The 19,489-nt window shown below is 44.2% G+C and overlaps 1 protein-coding gene and 1 pseudogene across 1 annotated transcript; both read left to right on the forward strand.

Annotated features, from left to right (window-relative positions):
* Positions 1-4,653: 4,653 nt before the first annotated feature.
* Positions 4,654-13,884, forward strand: LOC123860264 (neuroblastoma breakpoint family member 6-like protein). The gene is made up of 5 exons (XM_045899024.1): positions 4,654-4,831; positions 6,942-7,041; positions 9,423-9,658; positions 12,894-12,945; positions 13,659-13,884. Exons 1-5 carry the CDS (start codon positions 4,654-4,656, stop codon positions 13,882-13,884), a joined length of 792 nt encoding a protein of 263 aa, XP_045754980.1.
* A 1,582-nt stretch (positions 13,885-15,466) lies between these two features.
* The window catches only part of LOC123860262 (thymidylate synthase-like), a 62,284-nt pseudogene continuing 58,261 nt past the window's right edge, over positions 15,467-19,489 (forward strand).

Below are 19,489 nucleotides of genomic sequence, written 5' to 3' on the forward strand. Positions count from 1 at the left end.
CAGCGGGTGCGGGCTGCGGGGGCCGCGAGGGCAGCGGGTGCGGGGGCCGCCAGGGCAGCGGGTGCGGGGGTCGCGAGTTCGCCGCCCGCGTCGGCGCGCATCGCGCACTTGCGCGTCGCCCGCCCGACTCACTGAATCGACGCCGCCCGGAGCTGGTCCGCAGGCCGCGCGCAGGGGTGCGGGGCTCGCACCGGCGAGAGGGGCCGCGCCGAGGGGGCCCGGCGCGGCCCCTGCCCCTCGAGGCCGGGCCCGGAAGGGGGGAGTTGGGCGCGCAGAGCGCAGGGGGAGTGTCCACGGCGGCCCAGGCCCGGTCCCGAGGTTAAAGGTCCCAAAGCCTGAAGTGTTAGCGGAGCGGGGGTCGCGGGTGGAGTCCTTCTCCCCGCCTGTACCGGGAGGGTCGTTTGCCGAAAGCGCGCAGCAAGGAGAAGCGTGGCTCCAAGGCCGCGGCCGACGAAAGAAGACGCACGAGCTTCTGACAGGGCGGCTGTGTGGCGGGAGAGAGGCCGGCGTCCAAGAGGACAGTTCGGCCCGAGCGTGCAGAGCATCGGCGGCGGTAGGGTGGAAGCGCAGGGCGGCGGGTCGTAGGGGGAAGGCCCCGGGTCCAGTTCGGGGCCGCCGAACCTTCCCGACAGCGGTCTCGGGCCGCGCCGCCTCGGTTGCTGCGTCCCCCGGAGTCCACTGGTGATGTTGGGGACCCCGGGTCTCACGGGCGCCTCTCCTCGGCAACCCCTCCCACTCTTTGCTGAGGAAAGGAGTTGATGAAAACAGGCCTAAACAAACGATTTGACTCCAAGAGCCTTTTCCAGAGTCTCCTCCTGCAGTCCTCCAGAGCCAGCGACTGTCATGACCCTCCCCCACATGACCCCCATGACCAAAAGTCTTGCTTAGGGGAATGTAAAATAAGCAGGGGTGATAATGCTTCTCTTGTACGTGCTGCTCTCTACTTGGGGCTCACTCTTGTCCTTAATTTTACCAAGACCACCAAAGTCGAGGGCCTACTTCCACTTCCACAGAAAAGTCTGAGGCCTTCTCTGTAGCTTCCCTCATCATGTTCACGCTAATTCTTCCACACAAACCTTTCCTTTCCTTAGGCGGCTAATGCCTCCCCAGTCACCAGGGTGTCTGCTGGTCTCCAGTTTCCCTCCTTCCTGGACCTTCATTTCTTGATCCTCACTCCAGAGTGAGACGCTGCTCAGTGGTCAGACCAAGACCCAGCATGCTAATCAGTGACCTGACGACGCCTAAAATTCCAGACATCTGCCCACGGAAAGATCAGAAGTAGCAATGGCTTTGGTTTCAAGTATTCAAAATGACCCACCATACTCACCTGTCCTTTTAAAGACAGAGAGCTCTGAAAAATCCCTTGTTTGGAGCCTGTTCTGCTTTGGAATTAACCTAAGGGGTATAGTTGCCCTTTTTCCTTTTTAGCGTTGCCTCCTGAGACCCACAACCCTGTAATAACCTGTCCTGCTAGTGCAATAGATAATCCAACAGAGAGCACTGGACACGAAAAAGTGCAAGGAAAACCCTCCTTTGACCAGCAATGGAACCCAGACCTCCCACAAGGAAGGCCAGAATTCTGCTACTGAACCACTGATGCTTGTTTCTCAACTGCTGGAGTAGGTCTAATCAGAACGAGTCTCTGGAAGGACTTTGAAAAAGCAATTCTAAAACAGCTTTACACAGCTGTTCTCTTTGGAAAACAGCACATAGAAAACACTTGCAGCAAAGACTTGCAGAGGGGATTTATGTAAAGTAGCACTATAAAGTAATGGCACTCAAATCAAAATATCTGATTTGAAAGAGCCTAATTCTGGTGGGGCGGGAATCTTCCCAAGTAGATAGTAGACTTCTAGAAAAATATCAGAAAATGGGGCACCTCGTTGGCTCAGTTGGTAGAATATGCAACTCAATTTCAGTGTTGTGAGTTTGAGCCCTATGTTAGGTGTAGAGATTACTAAAAATCTTTTTTTTTTTTTTTTTGACAGAGAGACCCAGTGAGAGAGGGAACACAAGCAGGGGGAGTGGGAGAAAGAGAAGCAAGCAGGCTTCCTGCAGAGCAGAGAGCCTGATGCGGGACTTGATTCCAGGACCCCGAGATCATAACCTGAGCCAAAGGCAGACGCTTAATGACTGAGCCACCCAGGCGCCCGAGATTACTAAAAATCTTTAAAAAAAAAAATTAGTTCAGACTCTTGTGTCTGGTCCTAAATCTAGTGTGGACCTATGGAAAGCTAATTTCCTCCCTGGCTGAAGCAAACTCTGCCCTTCCATTGCTTGGTGCCTCCCAAACCCTTTCCTCCCATTTTTTTTCACCAGTTCATTATACAGTGAAAGTTCAAGAGGCTGGCTCTTTGCGTACCCGCTGAGTTACTCAGGAAAATTGGGGTGATAATTGAGTTTCTCACCTCTGAAGCTTCTTTTGAGTGTCTAGAAAAGACCAAGGAAAAAATAGCCCAGCTTTTAAACTGTGATGTCTTGCAGAGACCTATACAGGATGGATAAAAAGTGAAAATTCCAAGATTTCTTTCCTTCATCACATCATCTTGGCCACAGAAGGCAGTCAGTGAAAAACAATTTGACATTTCATGTAGACACTAGAATATCACTTCTTCAACCAATTTAAAAGCATCCCCCTGCCCTTTGTCTTTGTATGAGAGTCATATCTTCACTTACAGTGCCTTACAATTAGCCTGGTACAGACTTGTACTATTCTTTTTTTTTTTTTTTTTTTGAAGATTCTATTCATTTATTTGACAGAGAGGGAGAGGGAATACAAGCAGTGGGAGTGGGAGAGGGAGAAGCAGGCTTCCCGCTGAGCAGGGAGCCCGATGCCTGGCTCTCTGCTGGGCTCCATGTGGGGCTTGATCCCAGGACCCCGGGATCATGACCTGAACCGAAGGCAGACGCTTAACGACTGAGCCACCCAGGTGCCCCTAGACTTGTACTATTCTTAATATATAGCCCTTTTCTGTCTAACACACTGCCATAGCTGGAACTTACTTTTATACCCAATTTGAGAGGATTTGAATCCATTGTAATTGGTTGTATTTAGTGTTGGTTAGAGATTGCTGACAGTTGTTTTCACTTCCACCACCTCATTGTGTGATTTCTGTTGTTAAAAAAAAATTTCTCCCTGCCGGAGTCCTGAGATCGAGTCCCACATTGGGCTCCTAAGGAGCCTGCTTCTCCCTCTGCCTGCCGCTCCCCCTGCTTGTGCTCTCTCTGTCAGATAAATAAATAAAATCTTAAAAAAAAAAAAAAAAGAATAACATTAGTTTATAAGTCATCCCAAGGTGGCCACTACATGTATTCAAAGACATATACAAAAACTCTTTCAGGGGCGCCTGGGTGGCTCAGATGATTAAGCATCTGCCTTTGGCTCAGGTCATGGTCCCGGGGTCCAGGGACCGAGCCCTGCGTTGGGCTCCCTGCTCAGCAAGAGCCTGCTTCTCCCTCTCCCTCTGCCTGCCGCTCTGCCTGCTTGTGCTCTCTCCCTGTTTCTCTATCAAATAAATAAATAAAATCTTAAAAAAAAAAAACTAAAAAACTCTTTCAATGACTTTGACAAATGGGAAAGATACCCTGTGGAGCTAGAAAGAATTTTGTAAGTGACAATCACAATATATGTATATAGAGATTAAAACACAAAGCGATCCACACATACAGGAGGAGGGCGGGGCTAGGAAATAGGGATGTCAAACTCGACTTCCAAGTTTAATGAAAAGCCAATATATTTCCTCAATGAGGGAAAAGAAGCAGACATAACCCTGGGCTATGGCAAGAAGAAAATTCAGACACAGGATAGAAATCTTTATAAATTAATTATTCACACACTGAATATTATACTCAGAATTTTTCTTATAATATTAAACTGATGTGGAATAAAACTAGAGAACCAAAGAAGAACACCAAGACTACCAAAAAGTTTTAAATTTTTCCTGACGGAAAAGTGAAGTGACTTCATGACAGTCCTTAAGACAATGAAAGAATCTGGGAAAATATTGATTCCTTCATGTTTTCTATGCACTTACAAGAATAAACAATGAAAAATATGCTTAAATTTTAGAAAGAGGTGTGGTATCAGCACATGGGCACACAAATACTGAGAGTGGCTGCTGGGGGCTTGGGGGGACTTCACAACAGACCAGGTGACCTTGTGTATCAGCGAGGCCTCAGCAACTGGAAGACAGGGGCTCCTAAGATTCCATGACACCCCCCCACTTTCCAGTTCTGTTATTGTGACTCCAAACAGTTACCTGGCAGGCTGGGTACTCCATCTGGCACTCTTGCCAGAGCCTGAGTTGCAGGCAGTGCCCCAGGCTCTGAGCTCTGGTATCTTCTACCTTGTTTTTGTGGTTAAGAATTCTTACAGTTGTGGAATGCTGAAGAAGTTTGGCCCCAAAGTAAGTATGAATTACATCTGCAAACTTTAGACCTGTTTAAGTCCATTTTTTCCCCACCTAATGAAATTTTGAGGTATAATTTACAAACTATAAAACTCACTTATTAGGATTGTACAGTTCAATGATTTTTAGTAATTTACCAGGCAGTGCAGCCATCACCATAATCTATTCACTTGTTTCTAATTATTTATTGGGTTTCTGCTCCCCAGGTCCTGGCTCTACTTCTTCTACCACCACAAGCTTCAGCATGGCAGAATCTCCCACCACTTTCTCTGATCCGAGGACAGAAATGAGCGTCCTGGAAACCAACCAGTACTTGTGCTCCCAGCTGGAAAAAAACAAACAGAACTTCCGAGACCTCATGGAGAAATTCCTCACATCCAAGGCTACTGCTTACATCCTGGCCAACCAGCTGCAGAAATACAGTAAGCCCTATGGGTTCACAGTCACCAGAGTGATAAATGATTGTCTAACTTCCCTATGAGAAACTAAACACTCTCCAAACTTTATTCTTCTCTCTCCATCAAAATATATCTCGTCCTGACTATACTCCTGGAAAGGTAGAAGTGGGTATTTTACCCTCAATTTGCAAAAGATGGAGACACTGAGGCACAAAGGAGTAAAGTTTACAGTGAGAGGTAGGGAGGCAGAGAGGCTAAAACCCTGGTTCAGACACTGAACTATCTTTTCTCTCTCAGGAACATGTGTCAGATTCTAGAAACATATAGTATCACTTTTATTAAGTACCCTTTGCAAAGCATTGTGCTAGCTGCCCTGGGAGTGTACTAGTATTCTCTACCTGCCTTATAGGAGCTTAAAGCTGTCTGTTCCCCGCTGAACCGCAGATACCTGGAGATCAGAACATCGATTGCAGACGCAGAGGGAAGTCCTGATGCCTGGAGCAAGATTTTTTTTCCCATATGAGTTTTAAGAAGCTGTTCCTCACACTCTGGTGAGATTGAAAGTATTTCCAGGAAAATCAGAGACTCTGTAACACCTTTTCGATCTCTCCCTGAATATGAACTTTGCAGACAGCAAGCTAGTCCAGGATCTGGGCTTTGAGACGTGGAGCCAAAATGAGAATGGAGGAGCTGACCCTTCCCTCTCCATGCTCAGCTCTCACATTTGGAAATCCTTGGACAATCCCAAACCTGTGGGTAATGGGGGGGCCAGAGGGGAGGCGGCAGGAAGCTGTAGTGACTGAAGGAATCATGATGTAAGTGAGGACACATAAGAGACAGGAATATTAGAGGAGGATTCTTGCTGATATTGAAGTAGAGTTTGCTTTCAAATTTCTACAGTTATTTTTCAATAAATCAATGGGGGATAAAATTTGCTATCCAACTTACTAGACATGGAGAAAAAAGCTAAAAAGCCTACTTTTTCAAGAAGGAAAGGGGCTTCTGGGTGGTTCAGTTGGTTAAGTGACTGCCTTCAGCTCAGGTCATGATCCCAGGGTCCTGGGATTGAGCCCCTCATCAAGCCCCGCATTGAGCCCCACATCGAGCTCCCTGCTCCCTGGGATCAAGCCCCGCATCGGGCTCCCTGCTCCTCAGGGAGCCTGCTTCTCCTTCTCCCTCTGCCTGCCACTCCCCCTGATTGTGCTCTCTTTCTATCAAATAAATAAATAAAATCTTAAAAATAAAGAAGGAAAAGATGAGCTTTGGGATGTGGAAATATAAGGGTTTTTTTTTTTTTTTTTTTACATCGCTCATTAAAATCACAATTGTAAGACAAATTTTTTGAAGCTAAAGAAGAAAAGAGATATCACCCTAGATCTTAGTATAAAGATAATACAGTGCAGTGATTAAGAGCATGTATCCTGGGCCAGACTTCTGGGGTCAAATCCAAGTTATCCTCTTTGTACCTCAGTTTCCTCATCTGTAATGGTAATAATAATATTTACCTTTTTAGCTAGTGGTGATGATTACATGATAATAATTCTTGAAAATCTACTAGAACAATGCCATGGAAGCACTATGTATTAGTTCTCCTCTATTCTAACACAACACCTGGTAGCATTCGAACATATATCTTTCAGATTTTTTTCCCCTCCTTATACATATTACACAGTTGTATCCAAATAAACTTGGAAATTTTTGAAATATTGGGGGGATTATTGAAACTCTCAACATGGGAGAACTATCAGTCCTACAAACTTTGGCGCCTTCTCCAACACACAGGAAATCACTACTTTATGTCCCAGGTTAATGCTTTACCTAAGAGGCTACAAGGCTTGGTAAAGTGGCCCAAGATTTGGAGTCAGACCTCAGGGGATATGAATTCTGACTTGTCTCCTTCCAGTTCAATTATCTTGAGTAAGTTACCTGCCCATGAGCTTCTCTTTCCTCATATCTAAAATGGCATGTAATCTGGGAGATTGAGGAATGAGATGTGGAGCTCCCAGCATGGAGCCTGGTTGCCAGGGTTCCATTTGTCCTTGGGATGGACCTGGACCCTGCCTCCTCCTTTGAAGGCAGCGAGCACAGCAGCTTGTCCAGCATTCCCCTGAGGCAGGTGTGTCTGTTTTCTCAGAGAGTGAAGAGTACAAAGGCCTCATCGAATCCGTGCTGGAGGAAGAAGTACAGTTTGACAGGCAACTGGCAGAGAAGATGAGACCAGCTACAAGGCTTGGGTAAGTAGGTACCTGTGTGGGAATGTGTGAATTACTGTTTGAAGTGGGGCAGCCCAGGCTGCTAGTATAAAGAGCGCATTTGTCCAAGGAGAGGGATAGAAAAGTACGTGGCAGGCACAGAACTAGGTAAAGACAACTGGCGGGGCTGTGGGAATTAGGGGGTAGTGTAGTTAGGTCTCTGGGGTTCTCCCTTAAATATCATAGGAATAAAATGGAGACAGACACCTGAGATGGAGTACTAGCAATGTGGCTTCTAGCTGTGTGACCTTGGGCAAATTTACTTAACTTTCTTTTTTTAAAAGATTTGATTTATTTATTTGACACAGAACCAGAGAGAGAGAGAGACAGAGCAAGCACAAGCGGGGGAACGGCAGGCAGGGGAGAAGCAGGCTCTCTGCTGAGCAAGGAGCCCGATGTGGGGCTTGATCCCAGGACCCTGGGGCTCGATCCCAGGACCCTGGGATCATGACCCGAGCCGAAGGCAGCCGCTTAACCAACTGAGCCACCCAGGCGCCCCAAATTTACTTAACTTTCCTGAATCTTAGTTACCTCAACTGAGGTACAACTTCATCTGTAAAATGAAAATACTAACAGTATCATAAACCCTCAGAGGGCTATGAAGATTAAATGCATTAATACAAGTTAGAACCATCTCTGACACATATGAAGCTCTCAACAAATAGTTTCTGTAATTATTATACTTTTATTTATTTATTTACTTATTTATTTTTTAAAAGATTTTATTTATTTATTTCACAGAAAGACACAGCGAGAGAGGGAACACAAGCAGGGGGAGTAGGAGAGGGAGAAGCAGGCCTCCCGCCAAGCAGGGAGCCCGATGCGGGGCTTGACGCGGGGCTCGATCCCAGCACCCTGGGACCATGACCTGAGCTAAAGGCAGACGCTTAACAACTGAGCCATCCAGGCACCTCTATACTTTTATTTTTTTATAGGTGTGGTGGTTGTCATTAATGAACTAACATTTTCTACTACAAGAAATATTTTCCAAGCTTTCCAAAGTGCCTTTTCATGACAAAAATGTTTCTCCTTCTCAATCTTGATTTTTTTTTTTTTCTAAGTATTATGCTATGTGGAGTATTAACTGGTAGGGCTATTGGGTATATAGATAATCAAGCAGCTGTTGTCTGGAAAATAGTTTATTAATAATTTAGTACTGAGGACTAGCATTGTTTATCCTCAGAGAGTTTCAAATATAGGGTAGATTGTGGCATTCAAGATGTCTTTTAACCCTTTGTTGAAATGAAATCTGAGAAGCTCAAATATGTAAAATCTAAAGCAGAGATACTTGATTGAAGGAAGCCTAGGTCTAGAGCCTCTGTTGTTCTCTAGTCTATGTCTTCACCAGCTCTGACACTTTACAGGAGCTCTATGGAATAGAGTTTGAAAGACAGTCTGTAGACTATCACTTAGTAGGACAGCAGGGAGGAGATTCAGGCATCAGATGAGGTAGATGACTATAAATGTCTAGTCCAGCTTTGGGATTATGTGGTTCTATGTGGTATTAACTGAATACCTACTTGTGTATGTACACTCCGTTGGGTACTGTAAGTTGCATAATATGTGGCACTATCTCCAGCCTCAGGTGGCTCAGTTGGTTAAGCGGCTGCCTTCGGCTCGGGTCATGATCCCAGGGTCCTGGGATCGAGCCCCAGGGTCCTGGGATCAAGCCCCACATCGGGCTCCTTGCTCAGCAGAGAGCCTGCTTCTCCCCTGCCTGCCGTTCCCCTGCTTGTGCTTGCTCTGTCTCTCTCTCTCTCTGGTTCTGTGTCAAATAAATAAATCAAATCTTTTAAAAAAAGAAAGCTCACAGAGAGCTTTCTGAGGCTCACATTTTAGATTGGAATCCATGCAAAATATTTGTATAGTCATTAGAAAATGGTGAAAACCCACTTAGAATGATGTAATTGTTGTAACTCAGAACTTTATTTACTCTTTAGTGTCTCCTTACGGATTATGGCTTATTTGCATGTCACCGAAAAGAATGCTATGCTTCTTGACCCTTTCATTGATTTTTCTTTTCATTCTTTGAATCAACACCACGTGTACCCACCCAACACTTCTATATCTGGCTTGTGCATATGTGCATGCCACTTTCTGCATAATGCTTGATGATATATAATCCATGGAAGTGGATGTGGGCTGAATTGAGGAACTGAAGGGGCATCTTTTCAAAGTAAAGTTAATAAAAAACAAAGAACCAAACCCAATGCTGTTTCCTCATTCCCTCTGCCACAGGCAAGTCATACAACCTGTGTAAAAATTCAACTTGGGAAGTTCCTTAGGGGCATTCTACGAGATGTCTCTGCTGAAACTCCCATAACCTATGCACTGTTACATTTTACTTGTTTTTCTTACTTTAGGAAATATGATCCCCTAATTCAGGCTCAGGCACAAGAACTGACCCACTTACGACAGAGGATACAGGAAGGGAAAGGTGTCTGTTATCTTTTCATTCAGCATACAAAGAGCACGGTCAAGTCTTTTGAAGGCCTCCTCAGGAGCACTGACATTGCCCGCTACCAGGGACAGAGATTCTGTGAACAACTGGCCCAAGGAAGCCAGCTGGCAGAGAACCTTGCCAGCAAACTCACCACTGGTAAGTTGGCTTACAGGCCATGGAGACCCTTAGGTCCTCACAAAGATCCTAGCCTCACGTAAGTCTCCAGGACTTATGCTTCCAGGACTCTACGAGTGACTTTTTAGCCAGATGTCCTACTGTTTTGTGCCCTTCTCAGCCTATTGATAGTGATACTATCAGGTGGAAATACCTACCATCGTTGCTCACCTGGGCCCAAGGGGAGCCCCCACAGACATTTCCCCTTTCTTCTAAGGATAATTGATTTACAGTAAAATGGCTCCCTGTAGTGTCAGTGCTGTGAGCTTTGAGAAATGCATATAGGGTGGTGTAAGCACCACCACAATCAAGATACAGAATAGTTCCATCACCACTAAAAGTTCCTTTGTGCCTCTATGTAGTCAACCATTGTCTCCCGCCCCAGTTTCTGGAAGCCACTGGATCTGTTTTCTGTTCCTACAGATTTTCCATGTCCAGAATGTATCAGTAGTTTGTTTCTTTTTCTACTGTTGAGTACTATTCCATTATATGGATATACTACTTTTATTTATCTATTTACCCATTGAAGGACATTTGGATTATTTCCAGTTCGGGGCAATTATGAATAATAGCTAGAAAGATTCACACACAGGTTTTTGTGTGAAAATACATTTTCACTTCACTTCACTTCAATTGGGTAAATATGTAAGAGTGGGATTGCTGGGTCACGTGGTATGTGAAGAGGAAACTGCCACACTGTTTTCCAGTGTGGCTATACCATTTCAGATTCCCACTGGCGATGTGTGAAAATTTCAATTGTTCCCCAATATCAACTTTTGATAATTTCAGGTTGTTGTTCTTTTGCTTTTTGTCTTTTTAGCAATTTTAATAAGCATGGGGGCAGGGAAGGCATTGTGGTTTAATTTACATTTCCTTAATGACTAATGATTTTAAGGATCTTTTCAAATACCTGTTGACTCTCCTTATATCTTTGGTGAAGCCAGTGTTCAAACATTTTGTCATTTTAAAATTGAGTTGTTTGTTTTCTTATTATCAAGTCTTAAGGGTTCTTTACATTTCTGCATACAAGTCCTTTATGAGATATTAAATTTGCAAATATTTTCTCCTGGACTATGGCTTATCTTTTCATTCTCTTCACAGTGTCTTTCAGAGAGCAGAATTTCTTAATTTTAATGAAGTCCAACTTACAGATGATGCTTTTGTAGTTATATCTAAGAACTCTTTTCCTAAAACAAGATCCTTTGCCTTTCCATATAAATTTTACAATCAGCTTGCCATTATCTGTTAAAAAAAAAAAAAAAAAGCAACAGCAACAAAATCCTCTTGGGATTTTGAGTGGCATTGCTTTGAATTTATGAAAAATTTGAGGAGAATTGACATTTTTAATAATACTGAGTTTTCTGGGGGCACTTAAGTGGCTCAGTTGGTTGAGTGTCTGACTCTTGGTTTTGTCTCAGGTCATGATCTCAGGGTCCTGGGATTGAGCCCTGTGTGGGTTCTCTCCCTCTGCCCCTCCCCTACTCTCTCTCAAATAAATAAATCTTAAAATAATATTGAGTTTCCTAATTAATGATCATAGTGCCATATTAGGCTGAGGAAGTTCCCTTTTTAATTTTTTTTGTTTTATTTATTCATATTTGAATGAACAAACAAATCTTTTGTTTTTTGTTTTATGATGGTGACTGCTGACAACAGGGAGAAAAAATTATGTCTCCTAATGCAAACATGAGGAGTCATGGTCCAACCAAGAAATGTTTCCACCTTATTTGAGGAAGTTCCTTTTTATTCCTTATTTTCTGAGAGTTTTATTTTGAATAGATGTCAAATTCTATCAAATGCTTTTTATTCATTTATTGAAATGCTTGAATATTATATCGTAAGACCCTGGGTCCTGTTAAAACCCTCCAGAAATTATTTTTTTTTAAGATTTTATTTATTTATTTGACAGAGAGAGACATAGCAAAAGAGGGAACACAAGCAGGGGGTGTGGGAGAAGGAGAAGCAGGCTTCCCGCTGAGCAGGGAGCCCAACCTGGGGCTTGATCCCAGAACCCTGGGATCATGACCTGAGCCGAAGGCAGACACTTAACGACTGAGCCACCCAGGCACGCCTGGAAATTATTTTTTAGCAGGCAATCAACCCCATTAGGGTCAGATTCCCAAGTTCTGTCTCACCTTCTATAGGCAGTGGTTCCAATATCAGGTGAGCGTTCAGTACCTTTGATATGCTGTTGTTTGGGTTGGTCCGGCAAATATGTTACTCAGGTTTAGTCTGGAGTAGATGGTGGTTTATGTGGTAATTCAGTTATTTAATCCTTTGTCATGATCTGTTGGGCCAATTCCACACATATTCGGTTTGGGGATGAGTCCTGGTACTTTTGTCAGCTCATAGACCGTTTTCCAGCCTCTCTTCTCTCTGGTATTTCTTCTATACTTTCAAGTTCCCAAGGGTCCCTTTTCCAAGTTCCTCTGTTTAGAAAGATTGAGTTTTCTCAGAGATTTCTCTTCTCACACTGCATTGCAGTTCTGCATGACTGGGGCTACTTTGAGAGCAAGGAGGCAAGAGAATTGAGAAATAGAAAATAAAAGGGAGCACTCTTCACACTTTTTAGGCAAGAGGTTCCTTTTTCCTGGTTCTTTTGATGAGAGAAATTCTCTTTTGTGGTTCAGGTCACTGTCCAGTTGCCTTGACAATACAGTTCAGCAACTGTGCTTGTCTCTAGGTGGGGTCAGGAAAAAAAAGGGGGAAAAAAAAAGAGGGAAGATTCTCTTCACACACTCTGGCATGCACAAGTGCCTTTGTCAAGTCATTTGGTTAGAAAGGTTAAGTGGGTTCTCCTGAAGTTGTTGCTTCTCAGAGACTGCAGTGGGTTCTTTATGAGAGCCTAAAAGGACATACAACCATGGTCTAGCCACCAGCTATGTGGCAAAAATGAAGATTACAGCTGCAGAAGTCCAGAAGGCGGCTGAATGTGTATTCTGTGCACTGGACAGAAGACATTTTCAACTTTTTGCCTTGACTTGGTAGTAGATGTCATGGTGATGATCTGCCACACCAGGAAGAGACCGTCCGGTGTTGCTCAGGAAAGCTTGCCAGGCTACTTCTCTGAAGACACAACCTAAGCCCTCTCTCTCAGAGTATTCTGAACAAACATGCAGAGTATTACGCCTCCGATCATATAGGCCCTCATATTTGTAATGTGTGAAATGGGACCTGCTCAATTTCTGACTAACTGTTTCTATTTTTTGGTTTGTAGAAAATTACAATGATAAGAAGGATGAAGATGGACAGGAGCCCCTGGCACCCAGGTAACTGAATGCTGAAAGGGCCAGTAATGGAATGGTGAAGTCTAGAGAAGATTCCAGAAGCAAGACACCAAGAGGCCAAAGTCCCAGATCCAGGAAAAAAAACTCAGAAACTGCTGATTTTACCTATTTCATTCATTCATTCATTCATTCATTCATTCATTCATCATACAATGACGTGTCTGTCCTTTTAAACAATGTTGTCTGTTTTCTGTGCAGTTCTTGTATTGGTTACCATTTCCTAGTAATTCATCAAGGTTAATTAGCTAGAGTCAGTCTGACATAAAGGCCAGAGATCCCTGGTTTCTGTAGTCTAAAAACCTGTATGGTAAAAACAAAACAAAAAAAACCCAGAGTGAGACATTGTCTCAGGAGCCACTAATTCAGTGGACCACTTCATATTTTTTAAACAAAAGTTGTCCACAGCATTTTAAGGTCTCTGTGTGTCATAAGTGTTTTTGAGAGTAGTTGAGTCTACTTCCTGATCCACGTTATGTGGCCAGCACACTGAGCAGCTGCTGCTCCCTTTTACCAAACTCTAGGCACAGTAACCCTAGTCACAAGTGGATTGATATGCTTTCTCTCTCATCCAGATGGCCTTTTTGGTTTCTGGGGTCTCTTCCAGGAGCTTGAGATAGGACCAGCTGTGAAGCTGTGGTTCCAGGTTGCCTTAGTTTAATCTCCTGTCTTACCTCCCTTCCCTGCCCCCACCCCAGGCTCTGCAGGGAGCTCCAGGAGGAAGAAGAGAATGAAGTCTCAGAAGACTCACTAGATGAACGGTATTTGACTCATTCCAGTCACTGTGACTCTCACCAGCCTCCCAGCAGCAGTGCTTTCCCCTCTGATGTGCAGGAAGCCAGCTCTGTTGCAGAAGTCACCAGTGAGTACTCCCATTATAAAGAGAATAAAACTCCACCAACACTGGAAAAATGTGGAGAATAAAGCTCCAGTAGCTTCTACATGCTTACCACCTCTGTCTAGGCTGAATGAGATCATCTCTGCAGGCAGGCCCTAAAGATTAACCTTGAAAAAGTGACCAGGCTGAACACAGCTCTGGGACCAAGTTTCAAGTACAGGTCCCTGGTGGGTCAGGTAATTTGCATTGTTCCTGGTCCATACCTCACCTCAGTCACTCTAGTCCCCACTGGCATGTGCAAGCGGATGGACTCCAGGCAAGTCAGATTGAGAGTGAAGGGATCATGGCAGACTCTCTGCTACCACTTCAGCATGTATACAGAATCTAATAGACCTCCTCTAAGATGAAGCATCTTAGCTTTCTGGGAATGTTCTTGCTAATTATAGTTCCTGAACAGTGTCCCTTAAGCTTTTCTAACTGCCTGAGAAATACTAGCAGTCTTGCCCATATTTTTGGAGGTGCATTATCATGGTTCCAGTCTCCAGTCTTCATCTCCCCTCAGATGACTTGCTTCCTTACAAGGTTCCATCTTAGTACCAGAACATCAGGTGGTTTCCCTAAGGACAAGGCTCAGCTCTTGGCAACCCTTGGGTAAATGGCTAGGGTTCCCATCCTTTGTGTGGTACCATTTTTAAAAAATGTCTGTGGGTTTAGTCTCAGTGCTTTAAGAGCCCCTAGGAGTAGAAGCCTCACTGGTGTGTGTGTGTGTGTGTAGATTAAAACCCCAACCTTCATCTCCTTTCCCTTTGTTTGACTTTCCTTTGGGGATAAAAGTTTGGATTGTTAGAGAATTATATGTCTTATGTCCTCTTGTAGGCATGAGAAAGAAACTTTTTAAGATTTTATGTATTTATCTTTATTTGAGAGAGAGAGAGCACGCAGGGGGAGGAGCAGAGGGAGAGGGACAAACAGACTTTGTCCTCACCACTGAGCCCTATGAGGGTCTCGATCTCACCACCCTGAGATCATGACCTGAGAGGAAATCAAGAGTCAGATGCTCAACCAACTGAGCTACCCAGGCATCCTAAGAAAGAGACTATCTTAATCCAGTCAGTGTTAGCTGAGTTTTTAAATAGTGATGTAAGCTATGTCAGGTTTTGTCTTTTTGCCAATGGTGGGTGCTTTTTATTACCCAGGCAGTCCCCTTACAAAGGCTTCCTCATTCCTATTTCCCATTTCACCTTGAGATGTAGAGGGAGGTCTTTGTCATCTATTAAAGATGTCCAGTCATAAATCATGTGGGAGAGGTATTTAGTAGAGACATTAACTAGTACCTGAAAGTCTTAAATAAGAAGTGGCCACACCTCTCCCAGTGCTAGATAAGCCCTACTCAGAAGGCTTATTTGGTATTTTCCCACCTTGTGTCAACCTCCTTTATACTTCCCTTATCCTTGTGTGAGAGGTGGTCCTGTGGAGTTTGCTTAGCACTGGAACATGCTTTGTTTGAAGGCCTTTAAGGGCTGTTAAAGGAAGTCCCCTGGTGTTCCCTGATGAAAGAGGAAGTTGGCAGAAGAATGGCGAAAGGCAGGAATCTTGCTGAGAGGCCCTTGGCCACCCCATTAGTGATAAGAATTCTCCATCTTCTACCTCATTCCCTGTCCTGGTGGAATGGCTGCAGAAGATGAGATCCAGAGCCTGCACCGGCACCTGAAGGAAATTATTTTCATCAATGACTGCCTTCAAGAAAAGCTGCAACATCATCTCAGCGTTTCTGACCAAGGAAACGGTAGGGGCGGCCCAAGTCTGCCTGCTTCTGGCAATATGTATCTTTCTAAGGACTTGTGTGTTTCAGGGCTTCACAGATTATAAGAACTTAATATACCTTACTTCACTTACTCTTAGAAATGGCCCAACTAGGGAGAATAGGGCAGGTATGAATAGTCCTACTTTTTTTTTTTTTTTTAAAGATTCCATTTATTTATTTGACAGAGAGAGAGAGACACAGCGAAAGAGGGAACACAAGCAGGGGGAGTGGGAGAGGGAGAAGCAGGCTTCCCGCTGAGCCGGGAGCCCGATGCGGGGCTCGATCCCAGGACCCTGGGATCATGACCTGAGCCGAAGGCAGACGCTTAACGACTGAGCCACCCAGGCACCCCTGAATAGTCCTGCTTTTTAGATGAATAAATAAGCTCAGATAGAGGTTTGCCCCAAGGTTGAGCTATCCCTCTATCTTCGAGTTGTCTGACGTCCAAAGCCCTTCTTGTGACTCCTCTGCTGTATGCTTTCTGCTGCTCCTCTCCTCTTGCGTGGTAGTCATTCAGTAGAACTCAGGTTGCTGAGTACCACGTTCAGCAGAGCGAGGGTCCCTGCTGCTGCCATCCTCATCCCCCTCTCTAATGTCTTGGTTACTCTTCATTGTCCCCAACGTGGTTCTTCTCCCCACATCCTCCTCCTGGATTGCACTCACACAGAGGCCATCATTCCTCAGTCTTGGGCTGGGCCAGAACAGTGACTGGGTCTCTTTCCACATCAAAGCAGCAGCTATGTCATGAGAAAAGTCTCCTTCATAATTTCAGCCATTGGATGTGATAATACTAATGAATGAGCTGGCATTTGTTAAGGGCCTTGTGAAAATTAAGCTTCTGTCCCATTACACTAAAGTCCCAACCTTTGAGTACCCAGGGTTTTCTTCTGGGCTGAGAAAGAAGGGGAAAAGGAATTGCAGAAAGCATTATCTCAAGTGAATGTGTTTAAGTTGCCTAAACTGTAATTATTTCCTGGAATAGGATGCACGTCTAACCTCAACAGGCAGAGCTTGGAGTCTATTGCCCAGCTGTACAATGAAAACAGAGGTATCAGGGAAGAAAGTCTGAGCCTTCTGGCTCACCTGAATCGTATTTCCAGAGGTAAGTGGTCAAAACCCCCAAGAGAAGGTCACTCTCAGAGCCTTCTTTTCTCTTGCCATACCCAGCTATAAAAACAAAAGGTGATGGGGAGGCCACAGCTACCCAAAACCTCCTGACTCCTAACTCTCCATGTAGAGAGGGCTACCTCGTAGGTGCTCCCTCTACAGGTCCCCAGTCTCCAGGCTCCAGGAAGGAGTACCTCTGGGAAATCCACCCTTCAGGTACAAACCACAGCCCACGGATGCAAGCCTGAGAAGAAAAGAACAATCCTCAAAGGTGAGAAGACATAAGAGAACAATTATTTTAATTGAGTAAAATTTGCCAAGATTAGATAAACTCTGTCTTAGAATGCTGAAAGAACAAGCAAACAGAATTTAGATTCTAGGTCAGTAGTCTTTGAGGAAATGTGAGGACCAGAAAGGTACCATGAGCTTAAAAGGAGCAAAACCCCAATTTTCAAACTGATGAAAATAAAGTACTAAAAAATTGAAATAAGTATAGCTTATATTGATCCTTGGCAAAATACAAATTTATTGCAATCAAACTATAATATTCCAATCGCCTTATGGTTCCCAGCTCTTCCTATTGAGAAAAGCCAAACCAAACCAAATTGCCTTCAGATTGGCAAAAATATTTACAAACCTGCAAAATATCTTCAGCCTATCCCCTATATACACCAGACTCAGCATTTACTGAGTTTTTGCTGTGTGCAATGCCCACCCCAATAGACATCCCTGCCTGATCTGGTAGGTGCCATTAAGAAAGGTCACCTAAGATTCCTTTTACCTTTTTTTTTTTTTTAAGGTTTTTATTTATTTATTTATTTGACAGAGAGAAAGCATAAGCAGGGGGAGCTTCAGAGGGATAGGGAGAAGCAGGCTCCCCACCAAGCAGGGAGCCCAACGTGGGGGCTTGATCCCAGGACCCCGGGATCATGACCTGAGCCAAAGGCAGAAGTTTAACCAACTGAACCACCCAGGCGCTCCTACCTTCTTCTTCTTCTTCTTCTTTTTTTTTAAGATTTTATTTATTTATTTGAGAGAGAGTGAGAAAGAGAGCACAAGTGGGGGGAGGGGCAGAGGGAGAGGGAGAAGCAGACTCCCTACTGACCCACTGAGCAGGGAGCCCCACGTGGGGCTCAGTTGCAAGACCCTGGGATCATGACCTGAGCCGAAGGCAGATGCTTAACCGACTGAGCCACCCAGGCACCCCTTCTTTTACCTTCTTGTACCTACGTTGCTTTTGTTTCCAAGGACTCTTCTAAATAGGACTGTCCTCAGATTACTCGAACCAGTTGCCTGGTGGCTCAGAGAATGGAAGGACCTGAGAGTTTATGTCAGTCCTACAGCACCCAGTGACCCTACCTGTAAATCATTATCCATGATTGACAGGTACAGGCATAGGAAAGCCCAGCTACTTGACTTGAGGGAGCCTTTGTGGTGAATTAGCTTTCGGAAAAGGGAATCTAGAGGTGAACTTAGTAAAGACCCAGGTAGATAAACAGAAGGAAATCGTTGCCTTGGAAATCCAATTGAGAAAGAGAGATTCACCTCAGATCGTAAGAAGGAAGATTAAAATCTTTAGGTCCTGGGGCGCCTGGGTGGCTCACTTGGTTAAGCAACTGCCTTTGGCTCAGGTCATGATCCTGGAGTCCTAGGATCAAGTCCCGCATCGGGCTCCCTGCTCGGTGGGGAGTCTGCTTTTCCCTCTGACCCTATCCCCTCTCATGCTCTCTCTATCTCATTGTCTCTCTCAAATAAATAAATAAAATCTTTAAAAAAGAAAAATCTTTAGGTCCAATGGGAAAGAAGCCCATGGTGGGACAGCTAGAGAGAAACAAAGAGAACCATGGGAAATAGGGCAGGTCTCCTAAGTAGTTTTAAATCTGGCTGTCATTATAAGAACCTGGTAAGGTTTTGCCTAACACAAATGCCTAGATATCACAGCCAGAGATTCTGATTAAAATGGTTTTACATGTGTTTGGGGTATTCATTTTTAAAAAGCTCCTAGGTGAGGGACACCTGGGTGGCTCAGATGGTTAAGCATTTGCCTTCAGCTCAGGTCATGATCTCAGTGTCCTGGGATCGAGTCCTGCATTGGGCTCCCTGCTGAGAGGGAGCCTGCTTCTCCTTCTCCCTCTGCCCCTGCTGCTCCCCCTGCCCCTGCTGCTCCCCCTGCTTGTGCTCTCTCTTTCTCTCTCTCTCTGACAAATAAATAAATAAAATCTTTAAAAAAATTTAAAAAAGAAAATAAAAGCTCCTAGGTGATTCAAATATGTGGCTACCAATGAGAAGGACCATCAATCTACCAAGATCTCAGCTCACCAATATAGAAGTATCTCAAATGTGCAGTTACTTATGAAAGGCCGACACTAGCCATTGATGGGATTTGCATTCCTCTCTCAACAGTCTTGTTTGTATAGCATGGAAAAAAGAGAAAAGGAGAGGTAGATGGATGGATTAGATCTATAACCAGTCTATCTGGAGCAGTTTCTCAGATTTTTTTGACCACAAGACACAGTAAAAAATACAATTCTTTGTAACCCGATGTTATGTTTAAAACAAACAAAAAACCTTACTATATGTAATAGGTCCTATGTAGTATTTTCCTTCCTGATTCTTTAAGTAAAACCTGTAGTAAACAGTCTACTATATTGATTTCACAACCCACTAGTGGTTCCTGATCGCAATTTGAAAAATTTTGCTTTTGATTAGTCTTTTCATTAAACAAAATCTTAAAAGAGTATTGGGAGCAAAATTTTTCCTCCACCTATTTAGGTTTGAAT

Source organism: Mirounga angustirostris, unplaced genomic scaffold (genome assembly GCF_029215605.1).
Source record: "Mirounga angustirostris isolate CCGP_5_RB_7025 unplaced genomic scaffold, mMirAng1.0.hap1 SCAF_4, whole genome shotgun sequence".
Taxonomy (NCBI): domain Eukaryota; kingdom Metazoa; phylum Chordata; class Mammalia; order Carnivora; family Phocidae; genus Mirounga; species Mirounga angustirostris.